At 39.8% G+C, this 19,296-nt stretch overlaps 1 protein-coding gene across 1 annotated transcript in view; it reads left to right on the top strand.

Annotated features, from left to right (window-relative positions):
- The window catches only part of DDRGK1 (DDRGK domain containing 1), a 40,556-nt gene that overhangs the window by 16,453 nt on the left and 4,807 nt on the right, over positions 1-19,296 (top strand). Inside the window, exons 3-6 of the mRNA XM_056343878.1 lie at positions 488-594; positions 2,578-2,679; positions 12,427-12,549; positions 14,707-14,745. Coding sequence (XP_056199853.1) covers positions 488-594; positions 2,578-2,679; positions 12,427-12,549; positions 14,707-14,745 — 371 coding nt within the window. The remainder of the gene's footprint in view (positions 1-487; positions 595-2,577; positions 2,680-12,426; positions 12,550-14,706; positions 14,746-19,296) is intronic.

Genomic DNA, 19,296 nt, shown 5'->3' with positions numbered 1-19,296 from the left:
CTAGGGTTAGCTATGTCAGGCTAAACCAGTGGATGAGTGGCATGCCTCCAAATCCCACTTTTTGACTGGATGTCTGTTGTGTTAAGCTTTAAAGGTAGCGGGGAAGAAAGTTTCTGCAGGTGAGTGTTTAGAAGTTGCGTGGTGACAACTATTAGTACTATGTGTAAGGGAAAGTATATCTTTTAATTGTGGAACGCAGGAAATGTTTATGAAAAGCCTTCCTTCAAAAGAGCAAGTAAATTTTTACTTCTGACTTCACTTGAGTGTGTGTGTTTGCCTTGTTACTTTTACTCTTTTACTCTGTGGCTTTGGCAGCCTAGTGTGATTTTTTTTTTTTTTTTTTTCCCTTTTTCCATCTAATAGGTCTTGTCTGAAGTGTATGTGTCTCCTTTTCATCTGCTGCTGCTTTCCTGGGAAGCAATGAAGTTTCTTGAAGGGATTTTTTTTAATAGACAATTTAAAAATTTTCATTTACACAATGTTGCAGAGGAAGACGATGCTGAGGAGGTGCCAGAATTTCAGGTGTCTGGAAAAATTGGAGCAAAGAAGCAGAGGAAATTAGAAGAGAAACAAGCCAGAAAAGCACAGAGAGAGGTAAGCATTTCCTGCCACGTATGAAGCCCAGAGCAGAACTCGGCTATTATCAGAGTAATAGCAGTACTCAGCAAAGAACTGGTGATGACAGACACTCCAGAAAGGCAAAGGCAGTGTCATCACTACAATAGTTGTGGTTTTGTTTTAAAAATATAAATTCAGCTTTTTAGGTCATATCCCAAGAGGGCTGTGAAAAATGGTGTCTCATTTTCTTTCCATTGGGTTCTCTGGCATTCTTGTGGGGAGGAGAGAGGAGTTAAACTATTGAATGCTCTTTATTGGATGTTTCCACTGGTTTGCAGCTTAATGTCAGTACTGTCTCCCTTAAAAATAACTCAGGTCAAATAACTTGGGTCCACATAGTATTGTTGTAACGCCGGGTCTCTGACCAAAGCTATCAGCAGTTCTGAGTAGCATTTCACATGCTCTTATAGTACAAAAACTTTATATGGGTTTATATATGTTTATTGTCTTTATGGATTGGGGGAGATGAAAAGCAGACCCTGTAATCCACTGAAATCTGTAATGCAGACAGATTTTGGTTGAAGTTTGGCCCTTAAGCAGAGACCAGATATGCAGAGTGAACGTGCTGCAGCTTTTCAATTTTCTTTCTTAAATCTGTGTATAAAAGTACTTAAATACTGTTGCATTTTTTCAGTTTTGCCCAGCATTTTGCTGTTAATTCCAGGGAAGCAACAGGCTTTTTGAAACTTACTTTCTGAAGTGTGCTTGTGGATGGCAGCAGGTTATGCATTAATTCCTTTTAGTTGTTCTCCGTATTTTTTTGCAAACTCTGTATTGTTCTGTAACTTGGAAGGTAGGGCTGCAAGAAGTAAATACAACTCAAACAGCCTTTGCATGACAGAGCCTGGAGCGTAGGGTGGACTTGACACGTTGTACAAAAAGACAGAGTTTACGAAACTGCTAACATTTCTGTGTAGAGGGTCCAAACAAACCTAGCGAAGTCCCATCCTGAGAATTTTAGTGTCACTTGAGGTTTAAATCCGGTTTCTGCTTTACAGTGTAGTGATATGCCCTGAAGATAGGGCAGTTGGAATAAACTTGATTATTCTGTTTATATATACACTTTCATTGCTTCCTTTTCTTACTCAATGCTTTAACCATTTTGTCACTACTTTCCATATCCATTCTATTTAATTAGCCTCTTTTTTTGTGGAAAATTTGAGCAAAGTTGAATGAAGTTAGATAAGCATCGGTTGGTAGAGTGAGGATTTTATTTTAAAACATGCTGATTTTTATTTTCCCTGTGTAGACAGATAAATTCCTCTGTTACGTCTTTTTCTCTGAAACATTCAAAGCCACAAATCCTCCACTTGAATGTCTTCTGCTTGTTCTCTTAATATATTTTCAAATTTAAGTATATTGAAGAGATTGAAGAACAACTTTAAAAAAAAGATCTCTAAACAATGCATTTTCCTTTTTTATTTTTCCCACATTTTGCAATAATCTCTTTGCTGGGTTTGATTTAAAAACAAATAATGAAATTATTTTGAAGAGACTGGTACAGCTTTTTCTGTAAGAGAATCTGTCCAGGTTAATGATAAATTTGAAGGTAGTTGATTTTACAGAGTTTATATTCCCCTGTCCTTTTTTTCCTCTCCTCAAGGTCCATTCTCACTCAATTTTAAGTGAGGAGAAATGGATTACCATTACGCAATATTGCTTAATATCACTATAGTAATAAGCTCTTATGCATATTCAAAGCTTAAACCCTTACTGAGATACAAATCAAGCAAGTGAGAAGGGTAATTTCTAAACTTATCACAGTGTTAAGTATACTGAAGAGCACAGGGGGGTGGAGGGGTTTAAATGATAACGATGACTTATTCTCTTTACTGTTTCTTTCTGAACATGCATCTAAGAAGATAGTAAGAAACCCACCCCCCAATGGTATCACAATATGAAATTAAAAAATGTGTATTCATGAAGGGTAAGTCTTGGCTTCATAATGGTTTTTTTTAGGCTGAAGAAGCAGAACGAGAGGAACGGAAAAAACTTGAGTCAAAAAGAGAGGAGGAAAGGCGGAAAGAAGAGGAGAGAATACGTCTTGAGGAAGAACGACAGGTGGGATTGGTTGTATTTATAGATGGAAATTTTGAACCAGGTTTGTTTCAACGCAAGTTCTGTGATCAGCAGAATTCCCTTTGGCTTTCGTTACTATTGCATACATCTTTTATTGGGGGGGGGGGGGGGTGTGTGCTTCATTTTGTTTAATTTACAGTAGTGCTCAGTTATTTCGACTGTAGGTCCCAGCTTTGTTTCCCCAAGTGCTTGGTAGAAGTGAAAACTACTCCAAACATTATACACACATGTAGCAGCAAGTACTCACCCGTAGTCATGTCTAGGGCAAAAAAAGTCCCAGTCTCCTGCCTAGTGGATCTGCTATTGCTGTTTGCCACAGTGACAGATCTTTTTAGTCAGTTTATGTTGATGAACACAGCTGATTAACAGGTCCCAGATGAACAAATGACCAATTTAAACGCAGGTATATAAGGGAGGAGCTGTACCTAGTCTCAAGAGGAAATTCTGAGGGTCGCTTGCTTTGTGCCTGACAGAAGTTTGGTATCACAGAATAATGTAGGTTGGAAGGGACGTCCGGACACCATCTGGTCTATCGTCCTACTCAAACTGTGTCCAGTTAGAGCAGGTTGCTCAGGACTTTGACCAGCCCAGTTTTGAGTGTCTTAAGGAAATGTCGTAACTTCAGTGGGCTCATTCAGCTGTCTGCCTGACAGTTGTAACCAGCAAGGCAGAAAGTGAAAGACATCAGCAACTCATTTTGCAACTGTTGTGTAAAATTGTGTGATTGTATTTTAATTATACAAATTTACATATGCTTCACAATTAAAGATTTCTAAACTATGCATACAAAGGTGTGTGTCAGCAGGAGTAACCCAGAAAAACTGGTACTGTCCAATTGAAAAGCTTTTGTTGAATACTTTTCATCAGGGAGGCAAACTTATTTCAGAGCTGCTTTGTGTGTTCTGGGCATCAGCGCTACCAGCTAAGAACTAGGAACAAGCTTTATGCTCTCTGGTGCTTGAGGAAGTTGTGTAGCAGCTTTGCAACATGCTTCTGGAAGCAAACGTCAAGGTGTTCTGCACAATCCTGTGCTGAGTAATTGCTGTTCCAGGGGAGCATAGCCCCCAGCTTCTAATGCAAACTTTTTGGAAAGCCCAGATTGCGTAAGTGGAATGCGTTGCTGGTAACATTTTGAAAGAGGAAAAGACAATTTTTCCTTTCCTCTGTTGGGCGTATGAAGGCAGGATAAAGCAACTTTAAAAAAAAATTCCATACATCACACATGCAGGTTGTATTCATGGGATCTTCTGTAGAATCTACATTTACCTATGGGGTTAGCCTTTCCAAAATCCTTTATCTTCTGAATTGTCTTTTTTCCTTTTCATCAGCAGAAATCTCCTGAATTTCAGAAATTGAAATGGATGAGGAGAATGTCAGTACTACATCAGGATATGTAGCATGATCCAAGACTTTGACTTGAAAAAATTTGCAAGGGACCAGTTATTCCACAGCTGCCCTTCCGAGAGAGATGTATAAATTTAGAAGTACCTGGCAGCAGTCAAAGCGTGAACCATGAGGCTGAATAACTGACCTCAACTAGTCCGAGCCGCTCTGGTGCTTAGCCAGGGTGTTTTGTAACAGCAGAACTATCAGATCTGGCTTCCTCTGGATCAGTGTCTACCACTGTTCCCCTGCCCATGTGTTTCAGTAGCACCAGCTTCTGCCTTGCAGTCACTGCTTTCCTCCAAAGTACTTCGAGTTTCTCCCCCTCGTACTTCCAGCTTGGAAAGACGCAAGATGAGCTCTGATTGCCTCTAAAGCACATCTGTTGCCCATCCTGCTTAGCATAACAGATAACTCGGATGGCGAGTGGTATATTCTTTTAAGTGTTTTGTTTCCAACCAGTTCCCTGATCATTTTATTTTATTTTATTAATATTTTCCCTAAGGTTCTGGGAATGTGATATTGTTGAAATCCTGAAGTTGGTTGAAGTGAACCGAATGACCCTAGTACTTTTGGGGGAATTAGAAGGGCATACTGGCTGGATGCTAACATAGTTTTAAGTGTCGCTTCCTTTAGAAGAGGCTAATGAACAGAATTTCAGTTCCTTCCAGAGTGGTAGCCAGCATGACAGGTGGATTGCTAAGCAAAGTGCAGTTGAGCTTGGCAAGCCTGCTGAAAAGAAGCTGCAGCACAGGACAAAGATGTTATCCTGTTGATTGCCTATGGGTTTGACCTGGGGTATAGCTGGCTAATCAAGATCAGTCAGGCATGGTTGAAAAGTTGAGTAGAAAATAAGGGTGAAATTCTAACTAGAGATCTCTTCTCACAGAAAGTGCTTATTAACATAGCTAGCTTTTTTTTCCAAATTTGCTTTTGGTCAGTTTAGGGCAGAGTAATTTACTTTGGTTGAATGAGGAAAATCTTACTTGTTTTTATTTTAATTTTTAGTATTCCTAGTAAAGACTGCACTAAAATGGTTCTACCTCCGTTTTACAAGGCTCAGTGAAAGAGAGGAATATAAACCAAGGCTCTGATTTTTTTTTTTGTTCCTTTTGATTTTTTTTTTTAAATTCCCTGCACAACAGTCCAAAGGAGCACTTGCTAGAATTTTTAAAATTGCTCAGATGGCTGAATCTAGCTTGCTATTCACTTTAGCTGATACCTTCCTTGGTTACCTAAATCTTGTCATTTTAAGCTTTTTTTGTTGTTGTTGTTTGGTTCATTCCTTTGTTTTCCCCAGTAGTCTTTATCAGGGCAGCAAGCCAGCCCACCAGCCTACATCATGAACATTATTCTGCTACTCAAGGGAAAGTGTTTTCAATATTTTATTTTTTGCTTGGATCCAAGACAAATTGATAATTCAGTAACTGCTGAGTATTTTGAACATGGATCAAAGTAAATGTATCTGACAATATTTAATGTCCATCCACAACTGGTTTCTAGTAATTTTAGTCTCTGTCTTCGTCCAAGTCTTTAGCAGGAAACTGAACAGTTCAAGACTTGTATGTGTTTAGGCTGCATTGCTTGAGTTCCTGCTTCAGTCAGCAAAGAAAGCAGCAGTATTACAGGGAGCATGGTAATAACAAGACTTCAGTGTTTCAGTCTTGACTGGGTGATAGGAGGGGAAACAAACTGAATGAATACATACTTGATTACTGTGTGTGTAAGCGTAACCTGCCTTTATGATCGTAACATCTTATCTTTCAAATCTTGTTACAGATTGATTGTATGATGTAAAAGATACTGCCTGTCTTTCCCAGGCCCCTAGAAGCGATAAAGGGATCATTGGATTTATTGTAGTGTTTATAGAATACATAAGGTAAAATGTCATTTATACATTCCTCTAGAGAAAGAATTCATTTCCACAAGCAACGTTTTGTCACAAGTGAGCCCTTGTAGACTATTCCCCCATGTAAGTTAGGAAATGGAAAGGCAAAATTACAAAATGTAGCTCAAGTAGTGGTTGATAGTCATGAGATAAAAAGCAGAGGGTAGCTGGTTGTATGATTTTTGGAGGCAGTTTGATTACTGACATTTCAGAAGTTTATATAGTCCCATGAGACACAAGAAATTCAGGGTTTATTCCTAAGGTTTGTCTGAGCAATGTTATGGTTGTCAGCTTCATTTTTTTCCCTTCCTGTTCCAGTACATCAGAATATTTCTGCTGGTATAGTGACAGTGGCAGGTTTTCAAACAAGCGTAACCAGCTTTGTTAGTTAAATCTCAGTTGAACCTTTTTTTTTTTTTTTCAATCTCTCTCCCAAAAATTGCTACCAAAATTGGGCTAACTTCTGTGAACATTGAGATTGTCTTAGTGTAAAGGAGAGTTTCCTTTTGGTGTTTCAACTACAGCCTTAAACTAATAGCTGAATCCTAGTCGTCAGCAAACAGTGATTCCTGCACCATTAAATACCATCTAAAAGTTTGTCAGATGATGAGGGAAGCCAAATAGATTCAGGAGTATTGAAACTCATGTTGCAGCACACAGATCTTCTAGAAATTCCCTATTGTTGTTCTTTATTAAAGTCACTGGGACTATTAACCCTTTCACATACATACCCCACTCAAGTAGATTGAGATATGAAATCTAGTGGAAATCATGACTACTTGAGTCAGATGAAAACCCACTTCGTTTTATAAGCAAATGGATATCTCCAGTCATTTTTGGACAACTCGCACAGTGCTATACTACAAGTGGGAACTGTACCTTCAAGGGAGTTCTAGGGGCTAAAATCTTGCATATTCTTCAGAAAAATAACCCTTGGTTCTGTTTAAATATATTTGTATGCACATATAAATAAAGTGTGGTTGCCCCTTGGCTTCAGTGTTGCAAACCAGATAATATATTTTTAAATTAAAGTTTCCTTTCCAGTGTTCTGATGACCTGATTGGCTATGTGTGTGAGGAAGCTCCTTGCTAATTGGCATTTGCTTCAGCTCTGCTTTACCCTGGGGATTTCCCTTTCACTCTTGGAGTTTTTTAGTGGTGCAATGGTTTACCAACCGACACCTTATCAATGAGAGCGAACTTCCTCTGATGTTGCAAAACAGTGTCTTCGTACAAAGCCTTGCAGATTGCTCACAGAAGAGCTTTTTTTTTTCCTGTGCACAGGGATTTTTGTAGACTTTACTCCCTCAGCCTAGCTTTGCCCTGCTAAGGAAACTGCTTGTGCAGGTGCAGGGCTCACAGCTATCACTCTTCTATACTAAAATGCAGCGCTGAACAGGGTGTGTTGCTGTGGACTACTCTGGAAACATAGCTTAGTACAGTAGAGAAGGTACCAGTCTTCCAGTGAGCAAGCTTTTAACTGTTGTGAAACAGAAGGCCACAGCAGGAGTGGGGACCATTACATTAAAACAAGATCTGTATTTCTTGAACATAGATGGCTATGCCCAAAGTTTCCAAACTAGGGCAATTTTATGTAGGCTTTCAGTTTTGCATTTATGTGCCTTAAATAAAAATGGTCTGGATGAGCTAGTGATCCAAAAGGTCCTGTTGAAGCTTTTGAGAACTAAAACCCAAAAGTTTTGGCTCTTTAATTTGATGTTTGATCATGTAAGAATAGGCACCAAGTTTTAAAATGTTGATTGTTGAGTTATTGTGTGTAGCATTATGTGACCGTCAAGATTTGTGTGCTTCTCAGCAGAGCCTTTCATTATCTGTTTGGCATTTATATCCACTATTCATACACAAACAGTGCCTTGCTGGAGACTGATGGAAACTGCTACATTGTTTCAGCTTAAGCATCAGTTTTCAAGTGTGTACACTTTTCTGAAAATCAATTTCTTCTAAGGAAGTAAACATTGAAAAGCTTGCAGAAAGCTCATTCTACTGTGATTTTGAGAGGGTGAGGACTTTTAAGAACACTTACTCTGTCTTTCTAAAGGTATTTTTTTTATTTTGTGTCTAAACAGTGAAGGGGGCAGGAATCTTAGAGATCCATCTACTATGTGCCAAATTATTTACAGTAGAGTGCCTTTTTTCTTCCTGCAGAACCTGCACTAACAGTCCAGAAACTGGATGCTATACAAGGAGGGTTTCTTTGGTCCATGAACCTCAAAGCATTTGGCATAGAAACCAGTATGCTCTTTCTCATTCTGCACATTAAAGAAACAGCTGCAAACAAGGAGCAGCTGATAGCAGGTAGTAGTTGGAGTCCAGTGTTTGCTCTACCTTCCTCACTAGCAGTGAGATCTCTTCCACTTAGCAGTCAAATAAGCTGCCTAGAAGTGATTTGTTTGTCAGCAGGTTGGTCCTTTGTCTGATTTGTAGGGGAGTTGGCACAGCACACAACTAACAGCTTCCTCTCTAGGAAAGCTGCTTAGGCAAAGCTCTCAGAAAAGCTACTTACTGTATAGGTCAGTATCACTTAGTCTCAGTGTAATTTTAAATGGGTCACTGCAATGAAAGTTAGGAACAGTGGTTCCGTATCTTCTTGCCAGACCGTACTGTAAGGGTCCTCACCTATTGCTAAAAATAGTATTGCATGATAAACCTCCAAAGGCTGTAATCTGTCAACTAGGCAGAACAGTGCAGTTACTCAAGCAGCATTCCAGGACTCCAGAGGGATTTGTGATCCCAAGAGTCAAGGTTGTCTTCCAGCTCTAAGCCTGAAAGTTTTCAAGATGCTCTGGGTTTCACCTGATACAAGATTGGGCTCTTGTGCGGTTGTGTGTTTTTGATGTCATAGAAATAATCATTGTGATCAAGGTAAGAGTTGAACAGAAGGTGGTGATCTGAGAGGAGCCTCACAGCAAATCCAGGTCCTTGGTGGGATGGAAAGAACCTGGAGAGCAGTGGCAGGACTGGGACTGGCTGCAGTGGGAAGTCAGTGCTCACTAGATTTGGTATAGGAAAGGGGTAAGGTTGTTGCAAAGTGTCTCCCAGAGTGCTGGAGATCCACAGGGTGCACAGAGCTCTGGAAACTCTTGGGTCTCTGCCATATGAAGTGACACATGGGACTCATAGCAGGCATGCAGAGGTAGAGTCGATCCAGCAGTGATAATGTGGACATTTCATCAGAAAAAGGAGAGAAGGAAGAAAGCTTTAAGGGATTAATTTTAATTTCAAACACACACACACACGCCCCAATGAAGACATTGGTCAAAGTGAGAGAGTTTGTTCTTCACGCCATGTAGTAAACTGATCAAGAAGAAATCTTCACACTGTAGCAAGTTCCCCAGTTTGAGTAACGTTGAGGTGGGTGAGAAGTGAACCTGCTTCAAAAAAAAAAGAAAAAAATTTAAAAAGGCTGCTGAAGGTGAGCATCTGCAGTCACTGAATTTCCATGATGCTGGGATTTCCCCACCACCCCACCCATTGCTTAAGGGAGGTGGCCCAGCTGTTATCTCTCCTCTGAGCCACATGCTTTACCACTTAACTCCACAGCAGTTAATGAGATCAGAGTGAGGAGAGGCAAAGAAGCCTGACTGGCAAAGATGTGGTTTTCTTAAATTTATATTTGTGCTGAGTGCCCCCTATATGACTTGCATGAAGCAAGTACTGGGCTCTGTTTCATTAGTAGACCCTGGGGCGCTAAGAGTGTTTCTGTGTGTGGGTTATGCATGCAGACAGACTGTTTTTTGTGGGAATGACACCTGTCTAAATTTGACCCTGCACCTTCCATGACTTAGGCGTGCAAAAGAAGAGCGCTAGCGTGATGGTGAAAAAAATAGCTGAGAGGGAGTGTTGATAGACAGCCTGACTTCGCTAGGGTTTCCCCTGCTCAGCCTCACTGCTGTTGCTGGTTGCTTCTCCCAGTGCAGTTGGGCAAAGTCATCTCTCTTCTTGGCTTTGAACCAGTTTACAATTTGGCTATATCATTCTTTTTCTGCAGATTGAATCATAGGTGAATTTAGGTAGTAAAGCATGTGAGACTGTACAGGAAGTGGCTGGGATTTTTAGTTATTAAATGAAAAAGCTTCTGGAAATAGTGTTATGGAGGAGGCTACAACCGCCAGGAAACACAAAGCTTTCAGGGCTGACATGCTTTAGCTACTGAAGCAGTGGCTCAGGCCACCTGGAAATGCCCTGCTGATCGTAGTATCAAAACTTAGGATCTGGCAAACAAACTCATGTTGGCTTTTAAGGAGACCACGAAAGAGGGAGTGATAGCAGAGTCCTTTGCCAGTCTTGCAGCAGAGTTGCTTTTCTGCACATGTTGCAAATGGAAGTACTAATTGTTACATGCTGGTATGCTTTAATAAAATTCAAGGTACTATTCTTCAAATAGGTAAGGAGGACAGGAATGAGTCTTGTTCATTTGTTGTTAGACCTTCCATAAACAGGAAAATATTTTTTAGTTATTGTTGCTCTCAGTTATAAATGGGATGCTGTCTTCTCTTTTTTCTTTTCTTCATAGAACCATCTAGAAATTACCTGCCAAAGCAATTTTCAGGTTTTGTGATTATTGTTTTTTGTCACTTCAAATCCTGTTGAATTACAACCTCTGTAATAGACCAGGGGAAGAACCTTATTCTTGTACTTCCAGGATCAAGTCAAGATTAAATTTAATGCACTTAACAAGAAAAGAACAATTGCTTTCATTTCCAGATGAATTATGGTTATGTTGTTCTTGGCACCTGTAGCACTTATAAGGAAAAAATGAACTGTTGGGCTTTTGCTAATAGTTGTTACAGTGATGAATGACCCAGAAAATGGTCTTGTTTTTTCTTGAGGCCTTCCTCAGATCTATAGGGGTTTTTTTATGAGATAGCAGTTTAAAAAATGGTTTTGACTTTGCACATACGATAAGATCCTTTTGGTCCTGTTTTTCTCAAACTTGCATGTAGGTAGTATTCCTTCTTGTGACTTCATGGGAGTTTGATTAAATAAAATTAGGACCAAATACACTTTCTCTTAGTTTTTTATTGAAAGGCAAGCCTCCCATCCCCATTTCTGGAATCTTGCTGGTTTTGGCCTTACATGGCATCTTTTCTAATATGGACATTTTTCAATATACTCAATGACCTGTTTCTGTCTCTTCATGCTTTAATCGAACAAGCGTTTGCTCTCCAGCTGTTTAAGGAAGCAGTTACCACATTAGTGACAAAGATATAGCATGGCAAGCATTTAGAAATCAATAATTACGAGATAAATTCCTATGATAATAGGAAAGGCATACCCTGAGATTGTCACTGAAATCTAAAGAACTCATCTTAGTAAGTTTTAGTCAAGCCTTTGCCATGTGATAGCAACTAGAGGCCAGTCAAGTTGGAATCTCATTGTACCAGGTGCTGTACAAACATAAATTTCTCTGTGGAAGAAACAGTTCTGTAAGGAAACATTTTTCTTCTGTGTGAAGTTAAACGTGTGAAGTGTTTCAGAGAACAGCAAAACAAGTTTTAAAAGAAAATGATGGAAAACCTGCAAATTTATAACCTCCCAGTAAAAACCTGTTCTTTTTTGAAACATTTTTTAAAGTAATCTATCACATTCCAAAAATTTTAATCACAGTTTTGCTTTGGAAATGTGTGACTATTCTATATAACCTAGATATAAATCACTCTTTTACTCATGTTGGGCTTAGAGTTTTCTGGGTCTGCATAAGTTCGGGTTTTTTAAGACTTAACATTTCTTGCAGGGTAAGTAAGCAACTGGAAGTATTTTTGTTGTAAATAACTAAAAACAGAGCATATAGGATTTGGTTAACAATCAAATATCTTTAAAACCCCTTTTTTTTAATACAGTAATGCTTTGTCTCCTACATCTAAAATATTTTATACAGTTCTTTACATTCCATGTAGATGTAGTTTGCTTCTATGTCATAAGAAAGAGAATTTACTTGAAACACTTTTACAGGCCGGCTTCTTCCCACACACAGATGGACACCAGTGTAACTCCACTATTCTTTGTGATCATTCCCAATGTACACTAGTGCATGTCAAAGCAGAATTGGGGCCAGTTACTGAAAATGTGGATGTTGCATCAAAGTACAGTTAGGGGCAGGGACTTCCTGTCACGGGATTTACAGAAGAAACATATTCATGCAAATTAAGCAAGCAGTTTGCTATATAAGTGTGTTTTTTCTCCCCTGTGTCAGATCTGTTAAGAACCAGCCTAGCTATATTGTGTGTGAGCTTACATGACCATGTGAGATGGTTACTACCTTGACGGGTGCTGGTCAAAGTAATGATGCCATCAAGGGAGAATTTAGACTCATTTTGGAAAATCCTAATCTGCTGTCTCTCTTAGTAAAACCAGACTGCAGATAAAGAAGATACTTACTTAAAAATAAACCTTATTTGGGGAGGAGCAAACTGACCACTTGTCACCTTTCCTGTCCAGGAAGAGGAAAAAAGGAAGGCAAAGGAAGAAGAGGAGAAAAGAGAGTATGAAGAGTACCTGAAACTGAGGGAGAGTTTTGTAGTTGAAGAGGAAGGGGTTGAAGAATCAATGACAGAGGAAGAGGTATGTATGTTAGGCTGTCACTGCAGTTTCCTTTATCATTAGGCTCAAGTTGCCCTTACTGCATTCTGTCTTGTGTAAAACAAACTTGAAAGTCGGAGTCAGCCAAATGTTTTTGCTTGTAGAAACTAAATTATGTATATGGCACAAGTTAACCTGCATTATTTCCTGGGGAGTGCTACAGTTCCTCATACCAGACTCCTACAAGTTAGAGTGCTAAGGCAAATGCATATTGCTGGGAGTTAGTTCTCTCCCTTGATCTAAGGACTGAAATAAAAGTAATTCTGGAATTCAGCTAATCTTTCTGTCGTCGGCTCTGCCCTACCCATGTACAGTGGGCCAGATGAAAGTGAGGCTAAATTTGGAGTTTGGTAGTGCCCACATATCTTTAGGGGAATTGCTTGGGTTTGGTTTTATTTTCTAGACCAAGAGCTGCTGTGAAATCAAATTAAAAACCAAGCTCTTGTCTTAAAAGGCTTCTGTTAAGAGAATTCATAGGACGCAGCCCTAGTGCTTATGGGTTGTACGTCGGAAAATTGTGCATGCAGTGTTGCAAATGATTGCTATGGTTGATAGCATTTCAGATTTGTGCATAACGTTCTAGTATGCTGCTCCTGTGGCTGCCTGCGGGCGCACTTCTGGGGATGGGGGTTGAAATGTGATATTTGACATATCACAGCAAACTTGAAAAAAGTTTCACTGTTGTGGGAGGCAGTGTTCTTATTCTGTCTGCTGAAAACCTGTTAGCTTCATTTTAATTGCTATCAAATGCTGAAATTGCTCTTGGGTTGTAGCAGTCAAATTTGAGCTGCATTTTGTGATCCGTATCCTTTTTCAGGACCATGGGTGCACTCGCCTCTCTGCTAAAGCAACCCTGTTGAATTGAATGGATTTCCATCTAGTGTGACTAAGAGTGGCTTTGGGCTGAGGAGCTTGTAATGAGTCAATACCGCTTGACATTAGTCACAAGTTCTCACTGTGGATCTCTTCCCATTAAGATAAATTCCTCCAGTATGCCAGGATTAACACCAAGAGAAGTTGTAACCTGCGATGGGGAATTTCCTAAAATGCATACTTTCTATTAAATGTTCCTTCAAAAATGTGTGCCTATCCTGTTAGAAGATCAGATTATACCTAAATATTAGTGTTCCACTTTAGATGCCCTTTGAAGCTAGAATGTGTTTATTGTCTGTGTTCCTACAGCTGCCTGTCAAGGAGAAATTAATCTTTCTATATGTGGGAACCGAGGAGGGTGTTTCTCACTCTAAAGAGCTTGGCAGGCAGTTGATAATGCCTGGATCTCAACATAAGATATCCTTGATAGGGGTGGGGAGTTAGAACTTTAACAGTAGGTGACTTGAAAGTCATCATCAGAAACAATAACAGGTACGTAGTTATTTGGAGACACCAGTCTTGCAGAAATGGCAGGCCACCCTTCTGCCTTGTGGCAGAAAATGTACTGAAGCATTTTAGTATCCTGTTACAATAGCTGACTCTGCCTTGTGGTGTTGAGGCTAGTGTGCTGAAAATCATGCTGAAAATCAAGGTCCTGAGTCCAGAGCCAAGCAGTTAATTAAGGCTGATTGATTTCCAGGGTTGTAAAGTAACCTGATCTCCTGTTGACTTAAATGCACATTGTTTGCATTGCCTTTGAAAATTGAGCCGCTTGTATTAACATGCCAAACTTCAGGTGCATAGCTTTGGAAACGGCTTGAGCTTCCACATGTGCTGTGCAGCTGTGTGCTACACTTGACCATCTGTATGAGCTGTCTCCTGAATCACTCTTACTTTACCCCTGTACAAAATGTCCTCAGTGTGTGTGTGTAACTTCATACACAATGGACAAACTCACCCAGCCATGGTTATTTTAGGGTATGTATGATGTGAAGAGTAAAAGATTCAGAAGATTTCCTTTCAGGAAATACTTAAACACAAATTCTACTTGAGCAATGTTCTATCTTAGTAAATACTTATTGTAAATTCCTAGTTAAGATTAAATCTAGATATTATTTTTTTCCAGTTCAAATTCTCCCTCTGTGTGTAATATTTAAAACTTCGGAAGTATGCAAAGCAAACACTTAATACTTGTACTCAAGAAGTTTGCAATGCATTTAATGTTCATGAGTTTAAAATAACAGCTGTTTTCCTTGCTGTATCCAGACTCGCAGCTTTCTAATGGAATTTTTGGAATATGTGAAGGTAAGCTACCGTTGGTCTTTCTGTTCCTTTTATACTTGTTAGACTGTGTAAAATACCCTTGTCAAAGAGCTGAGTTGCAGAAAGAAGGGAAATCTTGACATCCACTTTGATTTACTTAAATATTCAACAAGTAACAAAAGTGGTACCTTGGCTAAAGTCTGCATTATTTACTTAATCATGTGCGAGCATGTCCATCATTGTTAAAATAGTTTGTAATATAGCTGTCTTGGCTTTTGGGGGCAGGATTGTAGCTCTTACCCTCTTTCATAAGGATAGGCATTATAAACTCTGTGCCTGGTGGATCACCCTCAGAGTTTATAAACAGCAATATTTGCTGTCAGTTGGGATTTGGGTCATTCAGGCTTTTTGTTTGTGAACATCAGCTACTGATTTAGAAAATGATCTCTACATTTCAGCTCAGCGTAAGAATTGCTGTACCAGCATGTGGCCTGCCATGCGGGATGTGTTTGTGTCTGAAACACTGGCCTTGTAAAGGTCAATCCAACTTTCCATGTGATTTCTTTTCTTGTTTTGATCCGTGCAATTTGCAATTGTTGTCTTAATGTTCGGAAGCAATATTTAAGAATAAGATCACTTGTTTTTAACAAGGTGGTTTAGTCTCCCATCATATTGTATGGTTGATTATTTAAAACCTGTGGTGTGTTCACAAGGATTTCCATTTTTGATCTGTAAGGACAAATGCTTCTTTCTCCACTGTTGGTCAAGTGCGTTTTTCTACTCTAACAATGTTACACAAATCTTTCATCCTAATCCTTTCCTCCTTCACTGGAAACTGGACTTATATCTCACAATGTATGTCATGTGTGAAAGACTTCATTAGTAAGCAAGTCACTTGTGTACTTACTGAAGTCCTAACCATTTTGTTAATCCAGAATCTCACACTTTGGGCCAGTTTTGCATATCCATTATCCCAGCCAAACCACGGACTTACAAGCAGATTTGTTTCATGGGTAATGCTTTGCAAGGAGTCAGTGTGAGTGAGTGCCATGCAAGTCTGAACAACGGCTTGACCTGGAGTTGCTGGAAAGCTACAGGTGCAAGCGCCTTTTGCTGTGCTGCTCTCTGCCTCCTGCGTCACTGGCACTTTTGGTAGTGTATCCCATTGCCAACAGGCCACAGTGAGAGAGGTTGCTAGGGTTGCATCTGTCGAGCACTTTCTGGGCAACAGTCTCTGGGAGTAATTTGGAAATGTGTAACCTACTAGATCTCAGAGTTAGGATTTACTGCAGTCCAAATGAAAATAGCCCCTGTTCTGTAACCAAGTCCCCAGCATAAGCTAGTCATCTCTGATCAGAAGCACCACCAAAAGCAGGTGAGACAGCTGAGAGCAGATTGTAAACGCTATGGGTAACATGCTTAAAGACCCTGAGTAAAACCATGGAGTGATGATGAAGCATCAGATGGCACATTTCACTTTGCAGCCACGTGGTGATTTTGATATTCTGTTTTACCCAGAAGCCAGAGAGATCCCTTTGAAAGGGAGGGGAATTCTGAAATGGCAGTGTCTGTTCAGACCACCCTCTGTTTCAATTACTATCCATGGAAGTAGACTACATGGTACGGTGTGATCCCAGTTCACCTGTTCCCATCTAAGGCTTTCAACATACTGCCAAGCTGTGGAGTAAGGAAAATGTGCTGTTCTTGATAAACAAGCTGCCCTAGCATAACAGTAGGTAGAACATGTCCCTTGGGATCTTCTGCAAAAATGCGGGGGGGGGGGGGGGGGGGGACGACACACGGTTCAAGGGATAATGCAGTAGGGTCTGTTTCTGCACATTGGCCTAGTAGTTACCATGGGTGGAACAGATTAGTCACAAACTCTCAGTTCAGTGTTCAAGCACATATGTATAGTTTCATTAGTCACTTCTACTTGACGTCAGAGAAAAGCATGGGCTGAAAACCTAATTCAGAAGTACTTCAACACCTGATTTCCTATGTAGAAATGAGTTTCAGAACTAGGGCATTGCTTTCTTTTACAAGTTTTAGTATTTTTTTTAATCTTGAAAGTATGCTTAATATATAGATTATGTATTGCGCTTATATTCTGTTCACAGAAACCGTTGACTTGTATCAAGAAGCAGTGCTAAGCTGCTAGTAGCTGTCTGAAAAGTGTATAAATTAAGATCAAGTGACATTTTTACAAAACAAAATTTAATCTAGCTCTTCCATTGAATAACTTATTTTACTGGTATAACTGACTGGAGATAGCTCACTCCATGCTTCATTCCGAAGTGTGTTTGAAATAAAATGCAGCCTCTTTTCTTCAGCTCTGCCTCGTGGGATTGTTTTAAATGGGATTTTTCTTAAAGGCACCAAAAGGATTGACAATCCCCAATTCTGCTTTTCTGAAAGCTAAGTATCTCCGTTCCTTTGGGGGTTACATAGTAGCCCTGCAACCAGTTTAACCCCTCTGCTGCAGTATCACCACATCACACCCTCAGCTGTGGCAGTCTCTGCTGCGGTTGCTGTCCTGTGTGTGTGTTTGCTTCTTACAGTGGCCAGTCCTCAAGTTACAGACTCGACTGCTCTGCTCTGAGGAGCAGAATAACCAGTTCTTAATGGGAGCGTTATGGTTTTACTTAGCAGTGCTGTAGCTGCACAACACACCTTACAAACCAGCTCTGTGGGCTCTCTAAGCACTTCAAAAAATTCATAATGAAATGGGCAGAGGTTAAAGAGTGGCTGAGCAGTTCCCTTGCTGTGGAGCACTAGCTCTCTTGGCCCAGGGAAATAGGAGCCTGCATTTTCTCCATCAGACTGTTCTCACCCGGCTTGATAGTGTATCATTGAATGCATCTGAATTACAGCCAGTAAATTGAAACAACAAACTACATTTGAAGGGGATAGCAAAGGACTCAAGCTTTGATCCTTCCTGGTTTTTCTTAAAAAAATCATGCTTACAAGATAAGGGGGAAAGAATGTTATTCATCTTAATCCTGAGAGCTCTTGCTCTGTTTCATCCCTCGCTGAGGACAGTGGCAGAATCATACCTAAAATTAAATTAGTTCAGTAAAATGTGGATGTGTATATGTGGCTCTATGAAAGTTAAGTCTGTCTTTAAATCGTAAAGCATGTGGTGAAGTGTTTTGTTTGCTTGAGACCTCAAAATGTCATTATATTTCAGAGTGTGTGTGGGGAATGCATCCAAATTCCACCCCACCCTCTGGGCTCTTATTCACAGCAGGATCTATCTTGGAAACCTTCCATTAAACTTGGTCATTGAGGGTGAATATCTTCAAATGAAGGTTTAAATCCTGTTTTTCTTGTTTATGTGGCTTTGCACCCCCTCGCGCCCCCCCCCCCCCCCCCCCATCCTTTTAAAAGAAGATGTGACGAATCTTGGCAGTTCCCAGCTCTGAGAACTGAATTCCATGGACTGGTTCCAATTCCATGTGTTCAGTCTATGGTATTCAGTTCTCTAGCTTGGCTGCATCAAACTTCACAACTACTAAGTCTGTGTGTGGCTTTTTTTGTCTGATTTTTGTTCATGAAAAAGATTCATCTATTTCAGCCTCTCAATTTCTAATTTATCAGTGTCTTTCCAGCGTACTCTCAAGATCAGAAACAAATGCATCTGTTGTTTGAAGTATTGCATCTGATAATGTAGATGTAGCTCATGTGGCCGTACATATATGGCTCTTAGGAATGTGGTCCAGAATGTTAACTGAACAGTTTTCAAAAGCTTTGTATTTTCCAAGGTCCTTGCAAACAGCGTATCCTTTTACTGCTTCTAAACAGACAAGTTTCTAAAACTTTTGCAGATAAGAAAACAGGAACCAAGTAGCTCCAGATGAGTGCACCAGGTGTTTTCTCTAATTCTCTGGAGCTACAGAGAAGCATAAAACCAGATGTGAGCAGTGATGACTGTGTCCTGACTGAGAGAGGCTGCAGTAAGAATCTCTGTCAAAAGCCAGATGAAGATTTGCAGTTCCTGCTTCTGCTTTTGTTCTCAGAGATTGCTGCACTGCCTGTGCCCGAGTGTGTTAGCAGTACACTTCCAACACTGACAATTTTAATAAGGTGTTCACTTGCTTAGGAAGATTAATATGGCATTAATACACAACATTAATACACAACATTAGTGAAATAGGCTAAAGTTCATAATGCTGCCAGTCTTGTCTGGATTTTTATGTATGTGCCAATATGTACCAGTGATCTTTTTAAAAGGTACTTTGAAGCATCTCTCAAACAAAAAGGGATCTTGTTAAAGCATACTGAAAATTAAAGGTAGCAGTTGAGAAAGTCAGCATGAGCAAGAACAGAGCCATAGCTGTTTATTGTGATTGTGCTCATCCTGTCCTCCTAACATAAGAAAAGGTTCAGGATGAACACTGGCAAATGTATTTGAGTCTTTACTTAAGTGGGTCAGAGCATTCACGCTTTCCATAGAGCAGACTGGTTTAAGTAACTGAAGTTAGTTTTTCATCAGAGAAAAGTGCTTACTAGGAAAAGTTAGTTAGAATGACAGGTTCTACTTTGTCTATTAAATGCATTATTTTATTTGAAAGGAAAACAAATATGTTAACCCTC

This window comes from Falco biarmicus, chromosome 1 (genome assembly GCF_023638135.1).
Source record: "Falco biarmicus isolate bFalBia1 chromosome 1, bFalBia1.pri, whole genome shotgun sequence".
Taxonomy (NCBI): domain Eukaryota; kingdom Metazoa; phylum Chordata; class Aves; order Falconiformes; family Falconidae; genus Falco; species Falco biarmicus.
The sequence above is the reverse complement of the archived record's forward strand: the minus strand, read 5'-3'. Positions and strand labels throughout refer to the sequence as shown.